Source organism: Pelophylax lessonae (assembly GCF_965119305.1).
Source record: "Pelophylax lessonae genome assembly, chromosome: 1".
Lineage (NCBI taxonomy): Eukaryota > Metazoa > Chordata > Amphibia > Anura > Ranidae > Pelophylax > Pelophylax lessonae.
Genome location: NC_138768.1, coordinates 173,703,065 through 173,731,012, shown reverse-complemented (window position 1 = coordinate 173,731,012; position 27,948 = coordinate 173,703,065). Strand labels below are relative to the sequence as shown.

Below are 27,948 nucleotides of genomic sequence, written 5' to 3'. Positions count from 1 at the left end.
AGGCTCTCAATCCAACCTCACTGAGCTTGAGCTGTTTTGCAAGGAGCAATGGGCAAAAAATTCAGACTCTCGATGTGCAAAACTGAGAGAGACATACCCCAAGTGACTTACAGCTGTAATCGCAGCAAAGGTGGCGCTACAAAGTATTAACCTAAGGGGGCTGAATAATTTTGCACGCTCAATTTTTCAGTTTTCTATTTGTTAAAAAAGTTTGAAATATCCAATAAATTTTGTTCCACTTCATGATTGTGTCCCACTTGTTGATTCTTCAAAAAAAAAATACAGTTTTATATCTTTATGTTTGAAGCCTGAAATGTGGCAAAAGGTCGCAAAGTTCAATGGGGCCGAATACCTTCGCAAGGCACTGTATCTATATATATATATATATATATATATATATATATATATATATATATATATATATATATATATACACATATATAACATCTCAATCCTGCCATTACCAAATATAGAGAGTAAGATCAGTCTTGGGGCTTGTATTTTCCCATGTGTTTTGCATCTTTCGCTCTCTACATTGTTTCATACATTCAGACTCAGAATACTTTAATAATCCCAACAGGGAAAATATTAAATTACAATTACTCTAAAAATCCAGGAAAAAAAAAAACATAAAAAAAATATAGTAACAATAACCAAACATAACATGAAGTCACCACTAAAAGCAAGTTAGTATATTCGATAACCATGAATTAAAAATATAAATGTAAAACTAAATCATTGCATACAGTCTTTCATCTAATGCTTGCTACATTTGCATGCCGGAGCTCTGGCTGCTCAGACCGTGACTATATTAAAGTTAGACCTAGTTGGGTTTAGAAGGTTTGGATTGATTTGGAAAAATGAAAGCAAAACAAACCTGGATCTAAATTGTAGCTGTATTACCCACCATATTCCTTGTTTCGATTAAAAATATAAACCTTCTCGATGCCCTCTCCTTTACCCACTTTACCCTACCCACACCCTGCTGACTTCTTCCTTTTCCTTTTTTTTTTTTTTCCCCCACAGCCATGTTCTGAATACCTTCTCAAAATCTTAATATCTCAGAATATCATATTAATAATTCTACCTTTTTCTTTTGTTCCTTCCTTTTGTGCAAACTTCACTATACAGTATAACATTTGTAATACTTCTGTAACAATAACAGTATTTCTACTTCTGTTTTTGTTTTGCAACTTGCTTTATGGCTGTTTTATAAAACTCAATAAAAGTATTGAACGAGAAAAATATAAACCTATCCGGGTTGCTGAAGTGGCAACTTACTTTTTGCTCCACTTTTAGTACCGTCCCTTTGTACGCAAATGTGGTTATGATTCAAAAGAAATATAATGCAAATTGTACAATTGTTTCTAGAAAAAAAAACAATCAGCTTTCAAGATTCATAGGTTCCTGCAAGGTAAATATCAGCTATGGAGCAAGCTTGTACAGTATATAAGAAAAATCCACTTAATCAGTGCAGTAGAAAGTTTTATTATTCTTTCTGTATCAAAACAGTTTTGCTGTGTATTAAACAATGTTTCATCAGAAAGAAAAAAATATACTGTACTAAATAAGTTCAGGATGGTAAACCGATCTAATTACTAATGAAACCACTTAGTAGAGTCTGAAATCTGCCACTAAATTTGTTTACCTGAAAGTTGATATCACCGAAACTTGTGATACTATAAAATTTTACTTATGTGCTTGTTTTACTAATATGTTCATATCACATTCACTTCCACAGCTTTGATAGCCATTGGACGATATAGCAACACGATAGAGACAGTGGACGTTGGATGGTGTAAGGAGATCACAGACCAAGGAGCAACATTGATTGCACAAAGTAGCAAATCCATACGATATCTGGGTTTGATGAGATGTGATCAGGTGAGATATTTCATTTTCCTGAAGGTTTGTAACAATCAGTTTCAAATCGCAAATCAGATTTGTTTGTAGCCCTCTGTAAATGTTTTGTGTACATTCAAGTAAACAAGAATTTTAGCCTCTTCTGGCCCACGCTATAGCTGAAAGACTGCTACAGTGCCGGCCTAAATTGTCAGGAGGGCATCCATGTACATCTTCCAGTGCATGTGCTGCAAATTGCCTGGCGGCGCTCTCTACGATCAGCGGGTCCATGAGACTCGGCTGATCCCAGCCCTGTACCACGTGATCAGCTGTCAGCCAATGACAGCTGATCACGTAATATAAACAGAAGCCTGTAATCTGATCACCGACCTGTGTAAATGGGACATCGGTCCCGCAGCTGGACACCCACTGCTGCTAAGCAGTGCCATCTGCCAGTGCCAACCAGTGACACCTACCAGTGCATATCAGTACTGCTAAGCAGTGTCACCTATCAGTGCTGCCAATCAGTGCCACCTATCCATGCCCATCAGTGCAGCCTCATCAGTGCCAGCTATCAGTGCAGCCTCATCTGTGCCTCCTGATCAGTGCTTGCCAGTGCTGCCTCATCAGTGCCACCTATCATTGCCCATCAGTGCAGCCTATCATTGCCCATCAGTTCAGCCTAGTAGTGCCTATTAGTTCAGCCTCATCAGCGCACATCAGTGAAGTAGAAAAATTACCTGCTTGCAAAATTTTATAACAAACTATTTTTTTTTTAAAATAAAAATGTCATATGGGTACAGTGTAGTATGACCGCGTAACTGTCAAAGAGTGACAGCGCTAAAAGCTGAAAATTGGCCAGGGCAGGAAGGGGGTTTAAGTGCCCAGTAAGCAAGTGGTTAAAAGTTGTTAGAAATACAGTAGCTGCATTTTTCATCATCATCGTGAGTTTTTTTTTTTTTTTTTTTGTGGTGTTTGAAATTACTTTAAACTGTCGGCCTTTGTTTAAATATGTTTAAAGTTACAAGGTTATGGAAATTGCAGTATATGATTTGTTCTTATATAGTATTGTAGAACCTTGATTTAATTTTAAAATGAGATTTTAGACTAGAACTCTTGCATAAGCATTGGGAAAATATATAGACTATATCCAGGAGGTATTCCTTATCACTATTTTAAAGGATAAGTTCACCTTTTGGGAAAAAAATAATAAATGCACATATTTTTGCAGTAAAAAAAAAAGTGAATTTATAATTTTTTTCCTAAGGTGCCTGAAAAGCATTGCACCCGTGATCAGGGGTGTACTGTCAGACTCCTACAGGCAAGCCTTTTAGCTGTTTACAAGCTGCAGGGCTTGTGAATGAACTACGAGGCTGCTCATTAGCGACCTCGCAATCTATTCAGAACTACAAGCTGTCACCAGCTATGGCTGACGGTAGTTGTAGCTCGTACATTGACTGGAAACTGCAGCATTTTCAAACAGTGACAGTGAGCGCAGGGAGAAGATACCCTGCTCGCTGTTACAGGGATAGTGGGAGAGGCTGCAGCTTCTGGAACATGTTATATGCTCCACCCTAAATACAGGTGGAACATGTAACATGTTCCAAAAGGTGAACCTATCCTTTAATATAAAAATGGAGTGATGGATCTTGGGAATCCCATTTATAAACAAAATTGAGATGCTTTCCACAATGTAAGTGGGTAGGTGTCAATAAAACAAGAAAAAAAGGCACAGACACCACGCCATCTACCATCCAAAATGTATAATTTATTGAAAAGCTTTAAATATTTCGGAAAAATATTATTTTGCAAAAAGACCAGCGCCTTCCTGACCCAACCTGACCTCTGAAGACCCTGTGGTATCCAGCCCGTACCTGCTCCTAGGCTCTCCCATCCTGTCAAAAGCCACCTTCTCTCCTCCAAAATACCTCACCAAGGCCCTATACATATACTATGTGCAATGAGAGTGGCTACTCCAAAAAGAGAGGACAACCAAGGCCAAAATGGCCATAAAGACTGCAATGGGTAGAGTGACCCATGTACAGTATCTCACAAAAGTGAGTACACCTCTCACATTTTTGTAAATATTTTATTATATCTTTTCATGTGACACTGAAGAAATGACACTTTGCTACAATGTAAGTAGTGAGTGTCCAACTTGTATAACATTGTAAATTTGCTGTCCCCTCAAAATAACTCAATACATAGCCAATTAATGTCTAAACCACTGGTAATAAGTGCAGTCATTATTTTCCAGCACTGCCTTAACCCTCATGGGCATGGAGTTCACCAGAGCTTAACAGGTTGCCACTGGAGTCTTCTTCCACTCCTCCATGACGACATCACAGAGCTGGTGGATGTTAGAGATATTGCGCTCCTCCACATTCCTTTTGAGGATGCCCCACAGATGCTTAATAGGGTTTAGGTCTGGAGACATGCTTGGCCAGTTCATCACCTTTACCCTGAGCTTCTTTAACAATACAGTGGCCGTCTTGGAGGTGTGTTTGGGGTCGTTATCATGTTGGAATACTGCACTGTGACCCAGTCGAGGGGGGGGGGATCATACTCTGCTTCGGTATGTCACAGTACATGTTGGCATTCATGGTTCCCTCAATAAACTGTAGCTCCCCGGTGCCGGCAACACTCATGCAGCCCCAGTCCATGACACTCCCACCACCATGTTTCACTGTAGGCAAGACACACTTGTCCTTGTACTCCTCACCTGGTTGCCACCACACACGCTTGACACCATCTGAACCAAATACGTTTATCTTGGTCTCAGTAATCCATGTCCTTACCCTTGGTTCATCTTGGTTCCAGGATTCCATGTCCTTAGTCTGCTTATCTTCAGCAAGCTGTTTGCAGGTTTTCTTGTGCATCATCTTTATAAGAGGCTTCCTTCTGGAACAACAGCCATGCAGATCAATTTGATGCAATGTGCAGTGTATGGTCTGAGCACTGATAGGCTGACCCCCCACACCTTCAACCTCTTCAGCAATGCTGGCAGCACTCATACGTCTATTTCCCAAAGACAACCTCTGGATTTGACGCTGAGCATGTGTACTCAACTTCTTTGGTCGACCATTGCGAGGGCCTGTTCTGAGTGGAACCTGTCTTGGTAAACCACTGTATGGTCTTGGCTACCTGTGCTGCAGCTCAGTTTTAGGGTCTTGGCAATCTTCTTATAGCCTAGGCCATTTTTATGTAGAGCAATAATTCTTTTTTTCAGATCCTCAGACAGTCTTTGCCATGAGGTGCCATGTTGTACTTCCAGTGACCAGTATGAGAGAGTGAGAGCAATAACACCAAATTTAACAAACCTGCTCCCCATTTACACCTAAGACCTTGTAACAGTAACGAGTCACAGGACACCGGGGAGGGAAAATGGCTAATTGAGCCCAGTGCGGACATTTTCACTTAGGAGTGTACTCACTTTTGTTCCCAGTGGTTTAGACATTAATGGATGCGTGTTAAGTTATTTTGAGGGGACTGCAAATTTACACTGTTATACAAGCTGTACACTCACTACTTTACATGGAAGCAAAGTGTAATTTCTTCAGTGTCACATGAAAAGATATAATAAAATATTTACAAAAATGTGAGGGGTGTACTCACTTTTGTGAGATACTATATTTGTTTGTCATCCAGAGCCAGGCTATTCCTGGCTTGGCAGATTTCTAGTCTGACATTAGAGTCAGGACAGTCATTTCATTCTACGGCCCGGAAGCTTATAACCCAGTTGTCTATGACTATGTCTGTGTCCAGTACTGTACTCCAAGAAGAGAATTGTACAGGTCAAAAATACTATTTTTGTTTTTCAGTGAGGATATTCTAGAACTCTGAAATACTGTGTATGAATAACTATTTCATTTCTAGTCAGCAGATAGAACTTTAGGTTCTTTTTCATATTTTTTTTTTTTTGGTCTATCCTACTGGGTATGCTTAACCACTTGCCGACCGCCGCCCGACTATATACGGCGGTCGGCAAGTGGTTAAGCATAGCCTGGGAGCGAATAGGGGGCGAGCGCGCGTCGCCAGAGGCGCACTCCCACCCCCACTCGTACCCGAAGAAGCCGGCGCGTGTGACCGGCGGACCCGATGTCCGCCAGTCAATCGTGATCGTCGGGTAGAGAGGGAGAAAGGCAGGCGGCTGATGTAAACAAAGCCGCCTGTCACTCTCCCCTGTGTAAAAGCACAGATCACTCGGTCCTGCTATGTAGGACCGTTGATCTGTGCTGTTACACACACAGCCACATCCAATGACAGTAATAAACATGCCCCTAGGGACACACTTAACCCCTCCCTCTCCAATAAAGTTAACCCCTTCCCTCCCAGTGTCATTTTTACAGTAACAGTGCATATGTATAGCACTGATTACTGTAGTAATGTCACTGGTACCCCCAAAAGTGTCAAAAATGTCAGTCAAGGGTCCGATCTGTCCGCCGCAATGTCGCAGTCCCGCAAAAAAAATCGCAGATCGCCGCCATTACTCGTTATAATTAAAAATAATAAAAATGACAAAAATCTTTCCCTTAGTAAACGCAATAACTTTTGCGAAAACCAATCAAAATATGCTTTTTGCCATTTTTTTTTTTACCAAACATATTTAGCAGAAACATATTTAGCAGAAAACAAATTTTGATTTTTACATTTTTTTTTTTGGGGAATTTCATATAAAAAAATGTGAAGAATATTGTTATTTTTGCAAAATTGACGCTCTTTTTTTGTTTATAGCGCATGATCAAAAAATCGCACAGGTGATCAAATACCACCAAAAGAAAGCTCTGTTTGTGGGAAAAAAGGACGTCAAATTCATTTGGGTAAAGTGTCGCACGACCGCGCAATTGTTCGTTAAAGTCACGCAGTGCCGAATCACAAAATACCCCCTGGTCAGGAAGGGGGTAAAATCTTCCGGGGCTTAAGTGGTTAAAAAAGCCTTTTCTCTACTGAGCTCATTCGACCAAGGTGAAATTCACACACAGACACACTTGATTGAATATGAGCAGTTACTTTTCTCCTTCCATCGGCCCCCTCTACACCTCCACCATTGGCTGCAGGTTCAAACAGAGTGAGAGAGCTTATGGTTTATTTACTAAAACTGGAGAGTGGAAAATCTGGTGCAGCTCTTTATAGAAACAAATCAGCTTCCAGGTTTTTTTTTGAACAAGCTGAAATTCGAAGCTGATTGGCTACCATGTACAACTACACTACATTTTGCACTATCCAGTTTTAATGAATTAACCCCCTAGAAACAAAAAACAAAAAAACTCCCACTGTGCTGTCTTTATTTTTTAGTCTTTGTCCAGGCTGTTCTTTAGCACAAATGGGCCTCACAGCCACCTTGAGTGAACATTGGAAAGTGTAAGAAGAGCACAACAGAAAAAGTATAGTAGTCCAAGTATATTTATTTAATCACAAAAGTCTAAAGATAAATAAGATATTTCAGACTCTGGGAGTTAAGTTTTTATTGTATACTTGTTCAAGGTCAGGGACTTTCTAGGTAATGAAGCCAAAATCAGGCTGACGGCACTGGAGCCTTTACCTATAACAATAATTTAGCAAAGGCAGCTATTGTTCTGTCCTCTCATGTTTAGGAAGTCAATCAGTGAGTATATTATTCTCTGAGTCTGTGAATTAACTCTTTTCCCTGGAGAACGCCTTATTCCCCTTCTGGTATATTTGTATCCTTGACATTCAGGGCATATTCTCTAATACCTAGTTGAAATTTTCCATAGTTAATGGCAGATCTTCCCACAATTGATTGAAATTTTCTTTACAAAGCATTTTTTATGGCTATGTTTCCATGTTTGCATTCCGTGTTTTGCTTGCTGGTATAATTGTTGCAGAATCTCCCTTGCAGTTGAAGGGACAATGATGTGGAAATGTGTAAGTAGCTTCACAGTCCTCTTTAGCAATCCTTTCTCTGGCCAGTTGTGAGGGCAGGCAAGTTGAGGGAATAGTAGGTGGGATTATGATTTTGTTAGTAGGTATCTGTATATCTACTATTCGTTTTGATATGTTGGTCACTGAAGTGGTGATCAGTCACAAAAAGATTTAATTCCTACCATATTGTAATTTCTCATGTAGAAGTTTCTTATCATTTTCAAATGTCTCAGCTAGAGAAGAACATGGACGTCCTCTGAGAATGACCGGGCACACTAGAGCTCATCTCTAGTCCCAGCAGTAAAATGAAGGAAAGGAGAAGTGGAATTCATAAACTAGCTATATAATTTCCTCAGGTGGAATAATATACCCCAAAATTAGAATGTAACACATACCGTATTTTTTGCCGTATAAGACGCACTTTTTATTCCCCAAAACTGGGGGGGAAAAGTTGGTGCGTCTTATACGGCAAATACACATTTTGCCTGCTGCCTGCTGAGTCCTGACGTCGTAATGGGGGTGGTGCCCAATCTCCTTCCCGCCGGACCGAGAGAGCCGCCGTCAAAGAAAACAGAAGAGGACGAGAGGAGCAGCGCCGTGGACGGTTCCAGGAATCCCACCGCCGTCAGAAGAAGAGGACGAGAGGAGCAGCGCTGTGCACGGTTCCAGGAATCCCGCCGCCGTCGGAAGAAGAGGATGAGAGGAGCAGCGCCGTGGACAGTTCCAGGAATCCCGCCGCCGTCAGAAGAAGAGGACGAGAGGAGCAGCACCGTGGATTTCTCGCAGGCAGCCCAGGAGAGCAGGTAAGTGATTGAAGCCGACCTGTGCCATGCCTGTACCACCACCTGTGCCATGCCTAAAGCACCACCTGTGCCATGCCTAAAGCACCACCTGTGCCATGCCTAAAGCACCACCTGTGCCATGCCTGTACCACCACCTGTGCCATGCCTAAAGCACCACCTGTGCCATGCCTAAAGCACCACCTGTGCCATGCCTGTACCACCACCTGTGCCATGCCTAAAGCACCACCTGTGCCATGCCTATACCCTCACCTGTGCCATGCCTATACCCTCACCTGTGCCATGCCTATACCCTCACCTGTGCCATGCCTAAACCCTCACCTGTTGATATAAAATATTTTACTACAGTATTTGGTTCAGAACCTTTTTTTTCTAGATTTTCCTCCTTTAAAATTGGGTGCGTCTTATATGCCGGTGCGTCTTATACGGCGAAAAATACGGTATACACTTTAAAATTCATTCTTTAATTCAGCAATAAAAAAATGATTATACAAATAACATACAGTATACAATAAAAAAAAAATGGTAAACCGTACAGACAGTTATTTTTTGTATGTACTGTATCAACAATGATGTGTATATCAAAGTCAATAATTAAACACATTTCACAGTCAATTTGCCACTTGGTTAGAGTCTCCCTATTTTGTTTTGTACCGGATGCGTTTTAAGGCGGAACACAAATAGGTTCCTCAGTTTTGGTCTGGGGAGGTGACTCCTGCCTGATTTTTGGGTGTGGACATTCAGGAATGGCCTAGAATGCTTGTGCATTCTAAAGGACTTTGTGATTCTGTGCTTTGCTTGCGGGCTGGGATTCTGGTCTGATCCTCAGACGATTTAGTAATACTGTTTTAGTAACCATGCCTATCTCGTATTGCATTGTTGCCATTGTTATCATTACAAAGTCCCTTCCCGAGTGGGCTCTGTATATGACACACTGTATACCTTTCTTATGCAATATTTCCTGAGATTGTATGTTATTAATCTACATATGTCTTACAAAATAAAAAACTTTTGCAAGTAAAGGACTTTGTGAGTGACTTCCACATGATGGTTGGGCTTCACTTGGATGTCACTTCTGGTTACAACCTGTAAAACGAGTGTCTTTAGCCTGGTGTAAAAGGGTGGACTTCACTAGTGGGGGCTGCCTTTTTGTGGAGTGTACTGGGTAGGGAATGGTTTCTACCCAGTGGGATTTTTGAGGCCTGAGGTAATAGGGGGTTCTGTTTAAGGCATATTAGGTTTCCCACTTGTGAATCTTTAATGTATCTATTACACTTGTCTAGTTGAACTTGAGGTACATTTTAAAATCCATGTATGTGCTTGTCTAGTAGCACCTTATACTTCGAGTCCCAGCAATGTGTATTGGTTATTCCCAACTCCAAAATCATGACACATTTTAAACATGTTTACTTGCCAAAAAAATGTTAATTCTGTACAGCCACCCTTATGATTTACACTTCTCTACCATACTGAAGAGTTAGGTAGGTGACACTTGTTTCCTAGCTAACCACTTGCCGACCACGCTATAACCGAATGACGGCCACAGCGCGGCCAGCTAGCTATAGGAGGCCATTATCCGTACACTGCTGAATGAGGTAAAGAGCCAATCAGTGGCTCTTTACCACGTGATCAGCTGTGTCCAATCACAGCTGATCACAGATGTAAGCAGAGACCGGTTATTGGCACTCTTTTCCTCACGCTGTCGAGGAGAAGAGAGCCGGTAACTGGCTTGTGTTAAAGGGCCATCGTCACTGATAATCAGTGTTCTGATTATCAGTGCAGTCCCAACAGTGCAGACCAGTGCTGCCAATCAATGCCCACTAGTGCTGCCAAAGCTGAAAATTGACCTGGGCAGGAATGGGGTAAAAGTCGCCAGTAGGCAAGTGGTTAAGCAGTGCTGCATCCATGTCTCCTCCTTGCCTTCTCTTTGCTTGTTGAACAATAAATCAGTAACATCACATCTGTCTGTATAGCATGGCATAGCATTAGTAATTAATGGCAACCCCACATGTCTAAAGTGCAGCCTGTTTCTCTGTTGGTCAAAATGATACACGTTCCCCATCTGTAGAGATGTGAACCTGGCCTAATGTAGCATTTGTCTGAGGCTCTACATACTCTGAGGAACTATGGCAAGGTACTGCTGTTTACTTTTGCAGTGTGTGATTTCACCCAGTGATTGAGCAGTCCAGGTTCTTTATCTCAGCAAGCCCTGTTTTATACTACAACTTCATAATAATAATAATAAAAATACTTCCTATCTTTGCACTAAATGTCAAAACACAAAGAAAAATATTTCCACACCGCTGAGCTTTTTCACAATGTTTATAGGAAGATACCCAATTTCAGTGGACATGTACGTAGCTGATCAAATCATCCTTTCTGAAAGACAGTTGTAGAGTTTCCTTTCATGCTTTAAGTGGAAATACTTTTGCAATAGAAAGAATTAAGTATTTTCTTTTTTTTTTTCTGAAAGCAGCTGGATGATTTCCTTATAAATGTCTATACAATAAACCTGTTTTATATATGAGTGACCCTCTGTAAAATAATTTCTGATAACAGTCATGAAATATGTGTATAGCAATTCATGTAGGTGCAGAAAATGATTTATTTATTGTGTGTGTATAATTATGCAAAGTATAAAATACTCATTGTAATGATGTAATTGTTTAAATAACAAAGTTGTCAGGATCAGCTGCACCAAACCTTTAAATTGTTACTAACCCCGCAACAGTAAAATCAGTCAAAGCAGTAAAGCATATGCAGTAAAGCATGCTTATTATACTCACTGTTCAAAGAAATATACCCCAGCTATGTGAAAACTTAGAAGTGGTTTGCCAACATCCCTGGACTGAACAAGCAAAAATTAGGGGGTCCCCCTAGGGTGTGGGACTTTAACGGCAAACACACTTCCACAGATATGTAAAAGTAAAAATATTTTTATTAACAAGTTTAAAATAGATCTCAATGGATCAGAGGTATTACATAAATGATATAGAAAACAACAAAGGAGGTATGGTAACACAAATAATTTGAAAGAAATAATGATGCATATACTCAAAGGTATATGTTGGTTTCTTGAAGGAAATCCTCCCACCCGACGCGTTTCAGGCACGCAGGCCTTTCTTCAGGGGTCTGGGAAGTGGGGAGGTTTTGTGATTTCCTGCATAACATAGTAGATATTGTATAAATTGATTGCATAAAAAATTATGTCAGTTTCAGTATATTTCAAATATTAAATGTTATACCTGTAGAAGAAATCTGGATATAAAAGTTTCGTACCTGTAGTTTGCTGGAAATGTGACAAGAGAGTCACTGCTGATAAGAGTAAGAGAGAAGAGAGGGGTTCCGCTGTGCTGAGTGCCGAAGTATGCACCCCTGGGTCCCTGAGGGTGTGAATCTTCACCAATGTGGCTCCAGCGAGGATGCCTAAGGGGAGGCTGCACGTGTCTCTGTGTGAACGTATATGTAGGAGAATAAAATTATTTGAAGATGTATTTACAAGGGATGACTGATCTGCTCTTAGGGTAGGTGTAGAAGTAAGGGGAGAGGTACCTTGTAATAAATGTATTGACGCTTCTGGTTGAAGAGGATGTGCCTGTTGTGTTGAAGATCACGGGGTAGGGGATGTTGTAAGTTGGTAGAGTCCGCTGAAAAATATATATTATATATATATATATATATACACATATGTGTGTCCTGTTATATGTTGAGGTTGGCTCGTACAGCATTCTATCAAGGAGAGTGTTTGTTTAATACTCATACCTTAGTCTATTTGTTACGTAAAGATTTCCTGACCAGGAGTCATATTGCTGCTTCTCAGTAATTAGCAGAATTTTGTTGTCCCTAGATAAATGTTGGAATTTTAAGGCACGTCAGGTTTAAAAGATAGGATGTAACAAGTATTCATAATTATAAATACTGATTTAAATATACCTAAATAGAGTGAGTCAATCCATGTTTAGGTTCTCTCCTCTAGGTTGTTTGAGAGGTGCATCTGGGAACCAGAGAATGGCATATAAGTTACACATAGTGGGCAAGTAAAGGGTGAAAGGGTGGAGATAAACTAAAATACATTAGATCCAGCTGGTGAATTACCTGGTGATGTTGCAATAGCAAGAGTTATTCAGGAGTCGATTGCCCTGTAAGGTGCCTAAAATGACATGTTTTATCCCCATTAGGATTAACCAGTAGTAAAATGGTAGAAGTAGCTTATAGGGGGGTCCCCGGTGGTTACCTTGTATGTGGCAGGTTGTGTGTGCAGTCCTCGGCGGCGGATGCTGTGTCTGGCATCCGCCGCCGTTTAAATGCCCATGAAGGACGCCGGAGCATGCGCAGTGCGAGCCGCGTGCACGCTTCGGCGTCATCTGTGCAGCCAATGGCATCCCCCGCCGATGGAACGCAGGACACGCCCCCGGATGCGGAAGTGCGGCCTGCGTTTCAACGGCACCGACGCAGTAATTGGTCCCCAAACTGCGGGCGGGGCCAGTGGATTCGGCCGTCATCCGCAGGAGGGGCCAAGGAGCGGGGGGGCCCGTAACAAGGTCACGTCTCCCCCCGGGTGCGCCGGGTGGGGTCACAAGGGAAAGATCAGCCCCAGGGGATGGAAGAAAAGAAGAAGGGGGCGGGGTCGGCTGCCGCACATAGGATTCCCTGTTAGAAAAAGAGAAGGAGCATAGTGTGTGGAAAAATGCCTGGAAAATAGTTGGAAGATAGGGTAGGATAGGGTAGTTGGTGAAGAATGCTTTAGTTTGTTAAAGACATTTATCAATAATACAGACATAATATATTGGATACTTCAAAATGAGATATAGCATTATGTCAAAGTTAATAAATAAACATTATAACTGTATATATGAGGGATGTATGTTTAACATAGCTTGTTACTAGTTGAATAGTATTAGAAAGACGTTAATATTGAGTATTGAAATAGATAGAATATGTCTTCAATAGTCCTTGTATATAAAGTTGTTTCCACATTACATATGCACATATGTCTATATTACGTAGTACATAGGTATGAATAATGAAATAAATAAATAAAGAAGAGGATTATGATGTAAAACCTGGGAACAGGAACCTCTAATGGTCTGGGAACGTCAGATCTAATTGGTGAAAACAGAGCAATAGACAATCCGTTTGAAAAATTCATATTGAGATGCATTACATTAGTACATATAGAGAGAGATATATATGATTAGATGAATAGTTATGGTGAGATCAGGGGAAAAAAAAAAAAAAAAAAAAAAAAAAAAAAAAGGGGAAAGAAGAATGGCATGTAAGGTGAATGGGATTATTTTTCCCAGCCTCCAGAGGAGAACCCTTCCAAAAAGGGTCGGAAGCTGAGAGAGTCATTGAGGCCTGGGGGCGAGGTGGCGTTGAGTTCTACTATCCAACGTGTTTCACGTTGTAGGAGTATTTTGTTCCAGTCACCCCCTCTTTTATTTGGGTGTATTCTATCTAGAATTATGAATTGAATAGCCGGGAAGTGGCCGTGGTGAAAGTCTCTTACATGTCTGCCTAAAGGGAGATCAGGGTTTGCCGTCTTCATGCTTATAATGTGTCGGTAAGCTCTGTTGTGAAACTCAAGTTTGGTTTTGCCTACATAATACCCACCGCAAGGGCATAGTAGTAAATATACTACCCCGGTGGTTTTACAATTGGCGTAGTGACGTGGTTGGTATTTTTTACCGTTAGGTAGAACAATGTTGGGGGTTACGCACATATATTGACAATATGGACATCCACCACAACGGAAGGTTCCTGGTCTTTTGCAGGGGTCTCGTCTGGGTTCACCTGTGTATTCGCTGTGGACTAGCATGTCCTTCAAAGATTTTGTTTTTCTAAAGGTAATTGCTGGATATTGTTGTATATGTTGGTTGAGGGTGGGATCGATTGTCAAGAGATGCCAATATTTGTTAATAATTTTCTTGACAGTGGCATGCTGTTTAGTGTATTTGGTGATGATTCGGATAGTGTCTGTTTTCTTTGTTGTTGCTTTCTTAGGTAATTTAGGGAATAGTAGATCTGCTCTATTTTTTGCAGCGGCACGTTTGAAGGCTCTCTTTAAACATGTGTTGGAGTATCCCCGTTTACGGAGTCTCTCTCTGAGTTTGTTAGCTTCGATTTGGAATGTTTCATTCTTTGAGCAGTTGCGACGAATTCTGAGGTACTGGCTGTAGGGAATAGATTTGAGAAGAGGGGCTGGGTGTGAGCTGGTGGCATGTAAAATGGTGTTCCCAGCAGTGGGTTTCCGGTATATTGAGCTAGTGAGTAGGCCTTCTGTGTTTTTTTCTATGGTTACGTCAAGAAAGTTTATTGTCTGTTGGTGACATGTCATGGTGAATGATAGATTAAAATTGTTCTTGTTCATGCATGTTACGCACTCGTGTAATAAACTCTGGGGTCCGGTCCATATGATGAACACGTCATCTATGTATCTGTACCAGGACAAAATGTGGTCCGTGAAGGAGGCCAGTGTAGGGTCTAATAGGAATGAACGCTCCCATTCCCCCAGGTATAGGTTGGCGTAGGATGGGGCACAACCTGTCCCCATTGCTACGCCTTGCACCTGGAGGAAATGGGAACCGTTGAACGAGAAGGCATTGTGAGTCAGAATGTATTCTAAAGCTTGAATGAGGAAGTCATTGAATGGGGTGGGTATAGGATTGGTTTGTTGGAGGACACGTCGGATGGCGGCTAATCCCTGAGCATGTGGTATAGAACTGTATAGGGCTTCGACGTCCACTGCTACTAGTAGGGCGTCTGGGGGTATAACCAGGCCTTCGATTATTTGAAGTAAGTGGATAGTATCTTTTACATAAGATGTAAGATCTTCCACGTATGGTCTTAGTTTCTCGTCAATGAGTTTGCTTAGGTTCTCGGAGATGCTACCTCTGCCTGATACAATGGGTCTCCCTGGTGGATTTTCTGGGTTTTTATGTACCTTAGGTAGGCTGTAAAAAGTGGGAGTTACAGGATGGCTTGTGCGGATGTATTCCCAACATTGTTTGTCTATGATGTTGTGATAATATGCTGTGTCTACTAATAGGTAGAATTCCTGATAATATTTATCAATAGTAGATTTGGTAATGGGTCTGTACCAATCAGTGTTGAGTAGGATTTTATTGCACATTGATGTATATTGTGTGTTGTGCATAATCACAATGTTGCCCCCTTTGTCGGAGGGTTTTATGGTGAGTTCAGATTGTTGCAGTAAGGAGTCTAATGCTTCTTTCTCTGAAGGAGAAAAATTGGAGCTTGATTTAGATGTTTTGAGTTTTTTTATATCTTGGGTGGTCATAGTTAGGAAAGCATTGAGGTTGGGGTTGAGGGAGGGGGCCGGGAACTTGTCCGATTTCTTTTTAAGTGTTGTTGTATTGGTTATACTAGTTGATGGTGAGTCAACATGTGTGTTTAAAAGAGATTCCAAATCGATCTTGTCAATCAGGTCTAGGCCCTCTTGTTCCTCTAGTAGTGAGATCAGTGTCTCTAAGGCTGCATTTTCTGCTGGTGTTTTTGCTTTGGGTTTTGTATGGAAACTTTTTAGTAATAGTTTCCTGGCAAAAATTTGGAGGTCTTTTATTACCTCGAAGTTATCAGTATCAGAGTCAGGACAGAAACTTAAGCCCTTAGTGAGCAGGTTTGATTGGTCTTCGGTTAAAGGATAGTCAGAGAGATTGATGATGTTCATAGGGTTGGTCCCATGTTCCGAAGTGGGTGTGTGTCATGTTTGGTGTGATTGTGCTGGGAGAAGTGTGGAAGGTGGTCCTTCTGGTTCATTAGAAGGTGTGATGGGGGGTGCTATGGTGCTCGTGGTTTTAAAAATGGGTGCTGTGACTGGTCTCATAGTGCCATTACGTAGGGTACCTGTATTGCGTGAGGAGGGCGTTCCTGTGGGTGCGCGTGCGAGTGATTGTGAAGGAGCGTGCGATTCGATGATGTGTTTCTTGACTAGTTGGTCCTCATTGTCTTGAGGGGTCCTCTTCGTTTTTTGCTTTCTGTTTCCATACGACTGCTGTGAGGATGAAGAAATAGAGGAATTAATAGAAGAATCTGATCCGTGAAAATATTTTCTATCCCTGATATTACGTGTTTGAGATGTTGTTTTCTGCCATCTGTAGGCTTTTTGTTCAGCGAATGCTGTTTTGTCTCTCCAGAATTTTTTCTCCTTGGTGATAATAGTTTCTTTCACTATACGGTCCAAGTGGAGTTTTATATTTTCCTCTTGATCCTTATAGTTGGCAAATTGTTGGAATGGGGTAAGTTTTTCATAAATGTTATTGATGTCTGCTTCTAAGGAAAGAATGCGGCTACGGTATTCCTCAGTAAGTAGTTGCATCATAGTTTTGGTGCACTGCTGTAGATTAAGTTCCCATTTCTTTTTAAATGTCTCGTCAAGGTTGTCGAGAGTGGGAAAAATTTGGATGCGTAAGCCTAGCGGGTTGATGTTCTCTAGAATGTATTGTTCAAAGCTATCGATATGGAGTGCCTGTGTTAACTTTTTTTCAACTAATTTTCTAAGTTGAGTGAATAATGAAATCATCTCGGATTCCTTTGCTCCTTTTTTGCTTTGTTCCCTGTAAGATGTCAGGAGTTTGGCGAAGCCATGTTCCTTGAACATGTTGCAGGTGATTGGATCCCACTAGTGGGTTGGATTGTGTTGTGTGATAGTTGTGAGGTATAAGAAACTTTTTTTTGGGGGTTCCGGTTGGAAAAGGGGGAAATATCCAAATTGTTCTACAATTGGGATAACATAGGAGGAAATTGTATGAAAAAATAATCAAGTAAGTGTTTCAAATAGCTAGGGTAAGGGGGGCGGGGGGTGGGTATTTGCTACCCTGAACTATAAGTTCAAAGAAATATACCCCAGCTATGTGAAAACTTAGAAGTGGTTTGCCAACATCCCTGGACTGAACAAGCAAAAATTAGGGGGTCCCCCTAGGGTGTGGGACTTTAACGGCAAACACACTTCCACAGATATGTAAAAGTAAAAATATTTTTATTAACAAGTTTAAAATAGATCTCAATAAATATGTTTAACATAGCTTGTTACTAGTTGAATAGTATTAGAAAGACGTTAATATTGAGTATTGAAATAGATAGAATATGTCTTCAATAGTCCTTGTATATAAAGTTGTTTCCACATTACATATGCACATATGTCTATATTACGTAGTACATAGGTATGAATAATGAAATAAATAAATAAAGAAGAGGATTATGATGTAAAACCTGGGAACAGGAACCTCTAATGGTCTGGGAACGTCAGATCTAATTGGTGAAAACAGAGCAATAGACAATCCGTTTGAAAAATTCATATTGAGATGCATTACATTAGTACATATAGAGAGAGATATATATGATTAGATGAATAGTTATGGTGAGATCAGGGGAAAAAAAAAAAAAAAAAAGGGGAAAGAAGAATGGCATGTAAGGTGAATGGGATTATTTTTCCCAGCCTCCAGAGGAGAACCCTTCCAAAAAGGGTCGGAAGCTGAGAGAGTCATTGAGGCCTGGGGGCGAGGTGGCGTTGAGTTCTACTATCCAACGTGTTTCACGTTGTAGGAGTATTTTGTTCCAGTCACCCCCTCTTTTATTTGGGTGTATTCTATCTAGAATTATGAATTGAAACTCTTATCAGCAGTGACTCTCTTGTCACATTTCCAGCAAACTACAGGTACGAAACTTTTATATCCAGATTTCTTCTACAGGTATAACATTTAATATTTGAAATATACTGAAACTGACATAATTTTTTATGCAATCAATTTATACAATATCTACTATGTTATGCAGGAAATCACAAAACCTCCCCACTTCCCAGACCCCTGAAGAAAGGCCTGCGTGCCTGAAACGCGTCGGGTGGGAGGATTTCCTTCAAGAAACCAACATATACCTTTGAGTATATGCATCATTATTTCTTTCAAATTATTTGTGTTACCATACCTCCTTTGTTGTTTTCTATATCATTTATGTAATACCTCTGATCCATTGAGATCTATTTTAAACTTGTTAATAAAAATATTTTTACTTTTACATATCTGTGGAAGTGTGTTTGCCGTTAAAGTCCCACACCCTAGGGGGACCCCCTAATTTTTGATTATACTCACTGTGGGGTAAATCCTCTGCACTGTGTAAAAACAATGTTTGGTTCTGTCTTCTCTGCTCCTCCACTCCTTTTACTGTCCCTAATCCATTTTCTGCTAGTACACAGCCCTTGGAGGCACTCTGCACATGCTCAGTTTGGTGTGTATTTCTAGAGAGTTTTTTTTTTTTGGTGGGGGGGGGGGGGGGGTGCATGTGATCAGGAGAGGGCCAATCAGCACTGTCTAGACAGAAAGTCGGGGCAGAATAAAAAAATTCCTACAAGCTCTAAAGCCTAGTACACACGCAACGATTATCGGCCGACCGATCGTCCGTCTTTTGTCCAGAGTGGTGTTTTGTTGGTTGGAATGTGCCTAGACTGCACATGAATTTTCTCGCCCGACAAAATTCTACTTCAGAAGTGATGTCATGTGTTGGTTTGCTTTCTTTGTGTTCTTTCTTCTCTGAGCATGCCCAGTCTTGCTCATTAGATTTTTCCCTGTCGAAATCTGTACTGACTGCACGAAAATCGGCCGTGTTTTGATGGCGGACAAAAATTTTATAGCCTGCACACCAGATTTTTTTCGGCCGAAAAGTCGGAGTCGGTTGTCGGAAGCATCATACTAACAAGCCGAAAGTCAGCAAATTGGTCGTCGGACGAAAATTCCCTGCCGATTTTCGACGCGTGTGTACGGGCTTTAGACTGCTATATACTGCTAATGAGAAAAGGTACTTTAAATGTACTAAAATAATTGCATTTCCATGTTATGTGTACTGCGAGAGACCAGATATAGTAAATGCAGGATACTGGGTTTAGTAATCCTTTAATATAGAGTAAATTATATTTCTATACTGAAATAAAAAAAAATAATAATTTTGGCATTGCTTTCCAACATAGTCTGGTACTTTTTCCTAGTTCTGCATTAGTTGTGCAGTTTTAACGGTTTGATGTTCAATAGAACCGCAGTGCATTCTGAAACAAAAACATGGAATTACTAGGTAATGTTTTACTGTTACAACTTTCCTTAGCATGCAGCTCTGTCAAAATATTAGAAGTGTCCCAGGCTTGTGCAAGTTATATTTTAGTCTATAGCTCCTTTAATTTATTATTGATACTTGAGTTAAATAAACAGTTCAGTGAATAAAAACAGTCTAAAATAATAGTGAATACCACCTTTTATAGCTGAGGGAAATATTAACCTTAGACCATTTTAAAATGTACAGTTGAGTGTGATCCATGAGATAAATTGCTTTGCGTGCTGGATTGGCACTGCACAGTAAAATGCCCTGTACTGGTTTACACATTGAGCTATCAGCCACACAGCTGCATTTGCAGATTTACATTACATAGTGCATTGCCATCTATTTGCTTTGCATTCCAATCCATTAGCCAAACCGCTTTATATGCTATTACATTACTTTTCTATTAGCTTCTTATTCTTATAAAAATTCCTTTCAAAAGGACATTCTTACTCAGAAAAAGGCTAGGAAAATAATATTTATGCCCTGTTTTATGTGAAGCCTATGCAGAAATAACCTACCGCTCCCAAATCTTCAGGATTTTATTAGTTGGTTTCTAGGAATTGGGAGTCAATTGGTGTGAATTCATTAGGAGATGAGAACAATCGTAGACTTACAGTATACCTAATGGTCATAATGACTAGGGTGCTTTAGGGGACTCACTTAGTTAACCTTTTAGTATACTTTATTGCAGAAAGACTGCCATTACTTCATTAATCACAAACAGCTGTTTTATACATTTGATTTACAGCAGGCATGTCCAACCTGTGGCCCGAGGGCCGCATGCGGCCCGGAACTGCAGCCAATGCGGCCCACTGCCCCCTGACAATTTGTATTTTTTTCTGGGCAGGAAGGAAGTCGAGTCGGGGGCAAGGCCACAGCGGCTTCCAACCAACTGTAGGCAGAGGCTGCAACTGCATTGGATGGGCACGCACATAACTGTGAATATCCCAGCATGTGCAGTGTTTCTGACTCCTACCACCATCACCACTTCAAAACACTGAAGCAGTCATGGTGGTTAGAGTGTTCCTTTAATATCTCTCAGAAGAAGTAAACCTCAGTATACTGATTCCATTTCATTGGTCAAGTTGTGTTAATTAGTGCTGGGGGGGGGGGGGGGCGAGGCGGGAAGGGAAGGGCGCGGCTGCATTTTATTACTTATATACCTTAACTATAGTATGTATTTTATATGCAGCCCGAGAAGATTTCTCTACACTCAGTGTGGCCCAGAGAAGCCAAAAGGTTGGACACCCATGATTTACAGTATGTAAAGGAAAATAAACCGCAGGATTTGATTCCTTTGGAGGGGAATGCTGTGATTTTAGCTCCTAAATTGATTTTTTTTTTAATAATCGGGTAGACAAGTTGAGTTCATTATTATAACCCATCTAACATACCGGATATCTTTGTTAGTCTGACCATGGGAACATAATTTCTGTGCCCAAACATTGATCAGGACCATGGCTATAAACCCGTAATTACGCCTGTAATATAATTTCTGGTGGTATAGGCAAAGAAAATAAATTTAGCAATGTCTAAGTGAATGATTATTTTTTGTGAAAGAGTTATTTGTAACAGCCTACATTGTCTGAAATTAGTAACCGCTTTAAACAAAGTTTTTTTCCAGATGCTCATAAACTGCCCATGGCAAGTGCTACTCTACTTATTACTATTCCACAATTTTTGGGATAGTACCCCGATACGCCACAAGAACATTAGAACCTGTGCCATTGATTTAATTATGCGTTTCTTTTCCTGAGCGCTTCTTGGTTGTCCCACATATAGGTGTCTCTCATAAAATTTAAATATCATCAGAAAGGTAATTTGTTTCAGTAATTCAATTCAAAAAGTGAAACGTTTACATTACACACAGTGCTATATTTCAAACATTTTTTTCTTTTAATTTTGATGATTATGGCTTACAGTTAGTGAAAATCCAAAATTCAGAAAATTAGAATATTACATAGGACCAATAAAATTTTTTTTTTTTTTAATACAGAAATGTTGGCTTACTGAAAAGTATGTCCATGTACAGTATAGTATACACTCAATACTTTGTCGAGGCACCTTTTGCATGAAATACTGCATAAATGCACCATGGCATGGAGGCGATCAGCCTCCTGAGGTATTAAGGAAGCCCAGATTGCTTTGATAGTGATTTTCAGCTCCTCTACATTGTTGGGTCTGGTGTCTCTCATCTTCCTCTTGACAACACCCCACAGAATCTCTATTGGGTTTAGGTCAGGCAAGTTTGCTGGCCGATCATGCACAGTGATACCATGATCATTAAACCAGGTATTGGTACTTTGGCAGTGTGAGCAAGTGCCAAGTCCTGCTGGAAAATGAAATAAGCATCTTCATAAAGCTGGTCAGCAGAGGGAAGCATGAAGGGCTCTAGAACTTCCTGGTAGAGGGCTGCGCTAACTTTGGACTTGATAAAACACAGTGGACCAACACCAGCACCACTGTTGACCCCTACTGAAGAAGTTGAACGCTACTGAAGCTCTGACGTAACGCGTATAGGGGGCAGGGCCTGCGTACCTGACATGGCGCTTCCCTTTGTCCCGATTCAGTGAGATATCTTTGTCTGCCATACAAGCGAGCACCGCTGAGTGCCGCCTAATGTGAGTACCATCATTTACATTTTAATAAACAGACGGAGAGCACTATATTTGTCCTTTATGTGTTTATATACATGCACCTATCCCGAACTCTGAGGTGAAAGATTGAAGCAGGTCCCCTCTGACCTCTGTCTCCATCCTGTTGATCCATGCTGAGCTGACCTAGAGAATAAGGAAGGAAGTCCTCTGGTCTTCATTGCTGATTAATGTGATTACTGACCTGTTGTGGGTCTGTGGCTGAGGTGAGAGACCAATCTACTCGGTGGTGGGATTCATGCACAGTGGTGTTTTTTTGATGTTTCCCTTGGGATTTGTTTCACCATTCTGTTGGACATTTATGGACTATTTTCACGGATTAACACTACATTAGTCACCTGATTCCATTATAACAATATTTATCACTTTGTTTGAACATTTATCTGGCGCATCACTCCTTAGTAGTTTTCATTTTTGCGATTGTCAGGTGTTACACAATTTAGTGTATGCTGTAGGATATCATATATATTTGCACATATGTTTTGCATTCTTTGCACATATACTTTTTGCACATATACAAGGTATATTTTTTGGTATATTATTTCTGGTTTTTGCACTGTTTTAAGGTTGGATTGTGCTGATAATTTTTTGTTTAGTATATTTTTACTCTTAGTCTATTTCTGCCTCTAAGTCTAAAATCTCTTAGAGGCGCTTGTAGTTGAGCCTTGTTTTCCTGCATTTGATTTGTGTTTGAAACACGTCAATTGCAAGTCATCACTTTTCTATTGACTTCAGTGTTGTGTTGTAAATGACAGTTCAGAGGGTGCAATTAAACTGCTTTGCATTGTCTTTCTTTGGATGAAACATATTCTATTAAGGTGCCTTTTAAATTGCAAGCAAAACAGATCAACAGGCAACTTTTTTTTAAAATGCATGTGTGTTCAGCAGCACTGCATTCAAATGCAGTTTTGCAAGGATGCCCATCTACACACACCCATAAAGATATTCATAGTGCTGTGATTAAAGATGGACAGCTACAGCTTGATGTGTTAACTGCAAACTCAATACTTACCTCATTTTACCCTGCTACTATAAAGGAGGTCATCAACCTTTTCTGTATTGCCCACCTTACCACCTGGCCCCTTGAACCCCATTCCCTTTCAATTACTACGACCTTCTTGCTCTATCCTACACTCTCTAAATCACATTTTCAATCTCTCCTTCTCTACTGGCATCTTCCCTAACCCAAAAAATAAAATTCAAATACTAACAACCTACAAAGCCATCCACAACCCTGCCCCTAACTACCCTACTAACACTGTCTCAAATAACCAACTAAACCATTCTCTTCGCTCCTCCCAAGACCTCCCAGTCTCTAGCGCCCTCATCACCTCCTCCCATGCTTTCCACCTAAAAAATACATATTCTCTTTTCTCCATCAGCTCTTGCCCCAAAGTTATTGCCTTTTGTATCATGTGGCCCTCTCTTTTAGATTGTAAGTGCTATTGAGAAGGGGCCTGATCTGATTGCTTTTGCATTGTGTTGTAACTGTACTGCCTGCCCTCACTTTGTAAAGCGCTGCACAAATTGTTGACACCATATAAAGCATGTATAAAAAGAATAACAAAAATAATAATCCCTACAATTTTAGACGACTATATTTCAGCAGCACATTTAGCTTGTTTGCCATTTCTTTTTCTTCATAGAGCTAGTTCCAATATCGCTGCCCCAGGTTTCCTGTTTTCAGGTGGCTCTGTTGGCTTGCAGGGTCCCATGGAAGCCACCCTTTGTATGCGCTCCAAGGTGAAGACAATACCTAAACCTTCATGCACAGTCAGCCAGAGAGGACTAGGCATACATATGTGGTTGCATTTAAAATTATGGAACTTAAGGTGTTTTTCTACTATAGTTAAACAAGCAACAAAGACACATTTGGACAGCAGCATTGTCACTCTGGAGAGGCTAATGTTAGATGCACTAGCAGATTTTGATGGAAATCCCTAACCAACTAAAGCTCAACCTTAGCAAACCGTTTTTAAAGGATAAGTTCACATTTTGTAGCATGCTACAATTTACACACCATACTCAGGGTATAACATGTAACATGTTACACACCCCCCTTACTCCCCGTTCTCCCCCTGCTCTCTATAACCCGGAAAAGAATCTGGCCATGCATTGTGAATGGAAAAACGACAAGGTCCCTCAGCCTTTGTGGCTGTTGGCTTATAGTTCTCAATGAACTATCACGGTGCTGTTGAGCACTGTGGTAGTTCACTGAAAGTTCCTGTCAGGGTGTAACTGAATGCTCATACCTGCAAATAAGATGTTCATTTATTAGTTTCTTAAAAAAGGTGAACTTATCCTTTAAGCAGTTACAACATTTTTTTTTCCTTTTGGGATAAAGCTTTTACAATATTAAATAAAAGCACCCCAGCACTACCTAACTTATGGTGGTATTACTTAGCAGCACAACTATCCCAGATATCGACGGTCTATTCCAGAGGCCCGAAGCTGGACTGGGACCACATTGAAAGACAAGCAGTCCCACACAACACGATAGACTTTCTTTTATGGTGTGACCCCAAATGCAGACCCCCCGTGCTAGCTCTCACTTTATCCCACTCCCTCTTATTGTGCGACACACTACATAAACACTCTTCCCTGATATCCGACTTATGGCCCACCTTTTTAACAATCCTGATTTCCCACCAGGAATGGACATTGGGGCTTTCAAATGGTGGTTAAATAAGGGCCTTTTTAGAATTGGACACTTCTTTAACCACTTAGGACCCTTTAAATTAAGACACTGCATGACCACTTTAAAAATGCCACATACAGAAAAATTCAGATTCTTTCAAATATCCCATTTCCTTCACTCTATTTGGTCTAATAAAACAGAACCTCCCAAGCTCACTTCTTACGAATCTTGGTGTTCCAACATTATGGATCAGAGAGGTGGAATCTCCACCATATATGCTTCCCTGGTGGAAGTAGGAGACAAACCTAGATTTGCACAATTATGGGAATCTGATCTAGGCGAAGAACGGACTTCAGAGATTTGGTTTCAGAGCTTCCGACGCAATTTCTAAGTCGTCCTTAACATCTCCCTGATCGAAGCCAACATTAAGGTATTTACCAGAGGGTACAGGGTTCCGGTCAAGCTGGCCAAAATGTTTCCTAATACCTCTCCTTTATACTTTCGTGCCTGTGGAATGACAGGTACTATGTTTCAGACGTGGTGGTCTTGTCCATGCATCAGATCCTATTGGAACAGAATTTCCAACATGCTGCAGAAAGTGACGGGCCTAGCTATCCCACAAGATCCCAAAATGGCTATCCTCAAAATAAGGTAGATGAAGCTCCTAAACATATGTGTAAGATTATCTTCTTTATGCTATTGGGCACTAGGATGATGATCGCTAAAGCTTGGAAAAAGGAAGGGGTCTCTATTACAGCAACCAAATGGAAGATATCTTGGATTATGACCCAAGAAAAACTCACCAGTATCTTACTGGATAAGGAACACTCATTTGAAGCAATTTGGGAACCCTGGGCACTATACACCAAAACCCCCCTTTACCCAGGTCATCTGCTGGCTTAAGAGACAGATTATTATAGAGACTTCGCTTACACCTTTCAATCACTTCTTGAACTTTCTTCCTTCCAGCTCTTATGCAGAGGTATTCTTCTCTCTTCTTCTCCTCCCTTTTTCTCCTTTTCTTTCTTCATACATTCTGATTATGGTTACATGGGTCCTCACTATAATATAAGTCACAGTTCTGGAAGATTCTAAGCATTTGTTCTCAGCTTTATCTATATGATACACACTTGTACATGTTGGAGCTCTTATATATCAATATATCTTCTTCTTTATCCAACATGTCCCATGTTATCCTATTGGTTTCACATTTGTGAACAGTTTAATTGTATTCTTTTATGTTACAAAACTCAATAAAAATATTGAAAATAAAAGCACCCCATCATAATTAAGTGGTTTAGCTCAACCCTCTAACTGTTACTTTTGCTGGGCAGCTTAATCTGCTTCAAGATGTTGAAAAATAGCAGACTTACTTGCCAGATTATCAGGAGAAATGGATAAAAAAAAAATATGGCCACCAAATCGAAGAATTGGTATGCTACAATACATTCATGATTTTGGTGGGTTTAATACTACTTTTAATATGATCCAGCCAAAATCTACATCATAGTTTTACACAGCAGCTGCTGAGCCTGTTAAGGAACATATCAATTTGGCCCAGGAGAGTTCTTTGCACAATTAATCTCTTTGCATCTTTTTTACCTAATCTTCACCATACAGAATCCTTGAGTGATGATCTTGTTTTCCTTTCTCGTCCAGACAGGGATTGTCCGAATCCTAGACAAATATATTTGTAGCTCTTTTGTGTTGTTGTGCAAAACGTTTCTAACTAATTATCTGAACAAAAGCCTCAAACGGATTCAACAACTTTAAAAGGCAATTTTAGTCTGCTCTGCTAAGTGATCATCAATAGAATTTCTAACGATGTAAAATTATTCATACAACTTTAATGTGTCCCTATCAATATGTTTTTCTCTTTAATACTGCACAGTGTTAGTGCAGAGAATACAAATGTTTGGGAAAAAAAAAAAAACAATTAAGATGGCAAATTAGCCAAGCAGCATCAACCTGCCATCGACAAGATGTATGAGTGTAATTAAAGAACGACAAATATTACTGTAACAAGAAGATATCTATACTTTAGCTATGATAATCTCCTCACTGCTGTGTAATTTGTACAATAATTCTTACTAGGTTTCACTTGCATATTTCAGCTTTATTAAGGTTCTTTTTTTCCTTGGGTAATAAGCCTCTATAAAATGGTATTAAAGGAAGAAAGAATGTGCAGACCATACTTTAGTGACAGTTACAGCAGAGGCCTACAAGGGTAATTGGCTCTGTCTAAGTATACTGTAATTTGTTTGTGCCTACACATTTGTCTATGGTTTTAATGATTCCCTCTTTCCACATGATTCCTACAATGAATAATTGAGTATGTAATCATATTTAAAGTCTTGTTCAAGTAGCCCTTGTATGCCAGTGTAGCCAATTAAAGAAATTGGGCCTTTTACTCTTTTAAAAAATGACCAAGACTGTGTATTGCTTTTTGGAAACTCAGTATTATACTTTAAAACTGAGTATAATAATGAGTACTAAACGTTGATCAATAGTAATAAAAAGTAGAAAACAGTAATAGAAAAAAAACATTCCCCTCTGGGTAATCTATGTACATTGCAAGGATTTTAACAAACTTTATTGCAGATTCCTACCTTTTGTTATTCTGAAGAAATCCCTCTGTGTTTGTCTGTATCCATGTTGGAAAGTGAGTCTGATGGGAGTGGTTTCATAATTATCAATCAGCTGCGCACCTCCAGGGCTCTGAGGAAACCGCTGGGCCTGCATCCCATTGGGAGTATCTCACCAAAAATGACATTTTTGTTGCAGGGGATGCCTTAAATCTGACTTGTATCTTAGTGCAGACTTCTGGGAAAATCAGTGAGCCAATCACACAAGCAGGAAATGATGTGTCTAGGGTGTGGTCAGTATACATTCTTTGAACAGAACAGCTCCAGGTAGCCATATTGCATTGCATTTTTGGAAAATTACTGAGCTGCAGATTGTATTTTTGGTTGAAGGGTAACTCCGCAAATAAAGAAAAAATAATATAGCGTATACAATTGCGACA

General features: G+C 40.3%; 1 protein-coding gene across 1 annotated transcript in view; it reads left to right on the top strand.

Moving 5' to 3' along the window:
• Positions 1-27,948, top strand: part of FBXL17 (F-box and leucine rich repeat protein 17) — a 1,141,969-nt gene that overhangs the window by 1,087,482 nt on the left and 26,539 nt on the right. The window contains exon 8 of the mRNA XM_082263778.1: positions 1,742-1,884. Within this exon, the coding sequence (XP_082119904.1) occupies positions 1,742-1,884 (143 nt within the window). The remainder of the gene's footprint in view (positions 1-1,741; positions 1,885-27,948) is intronic.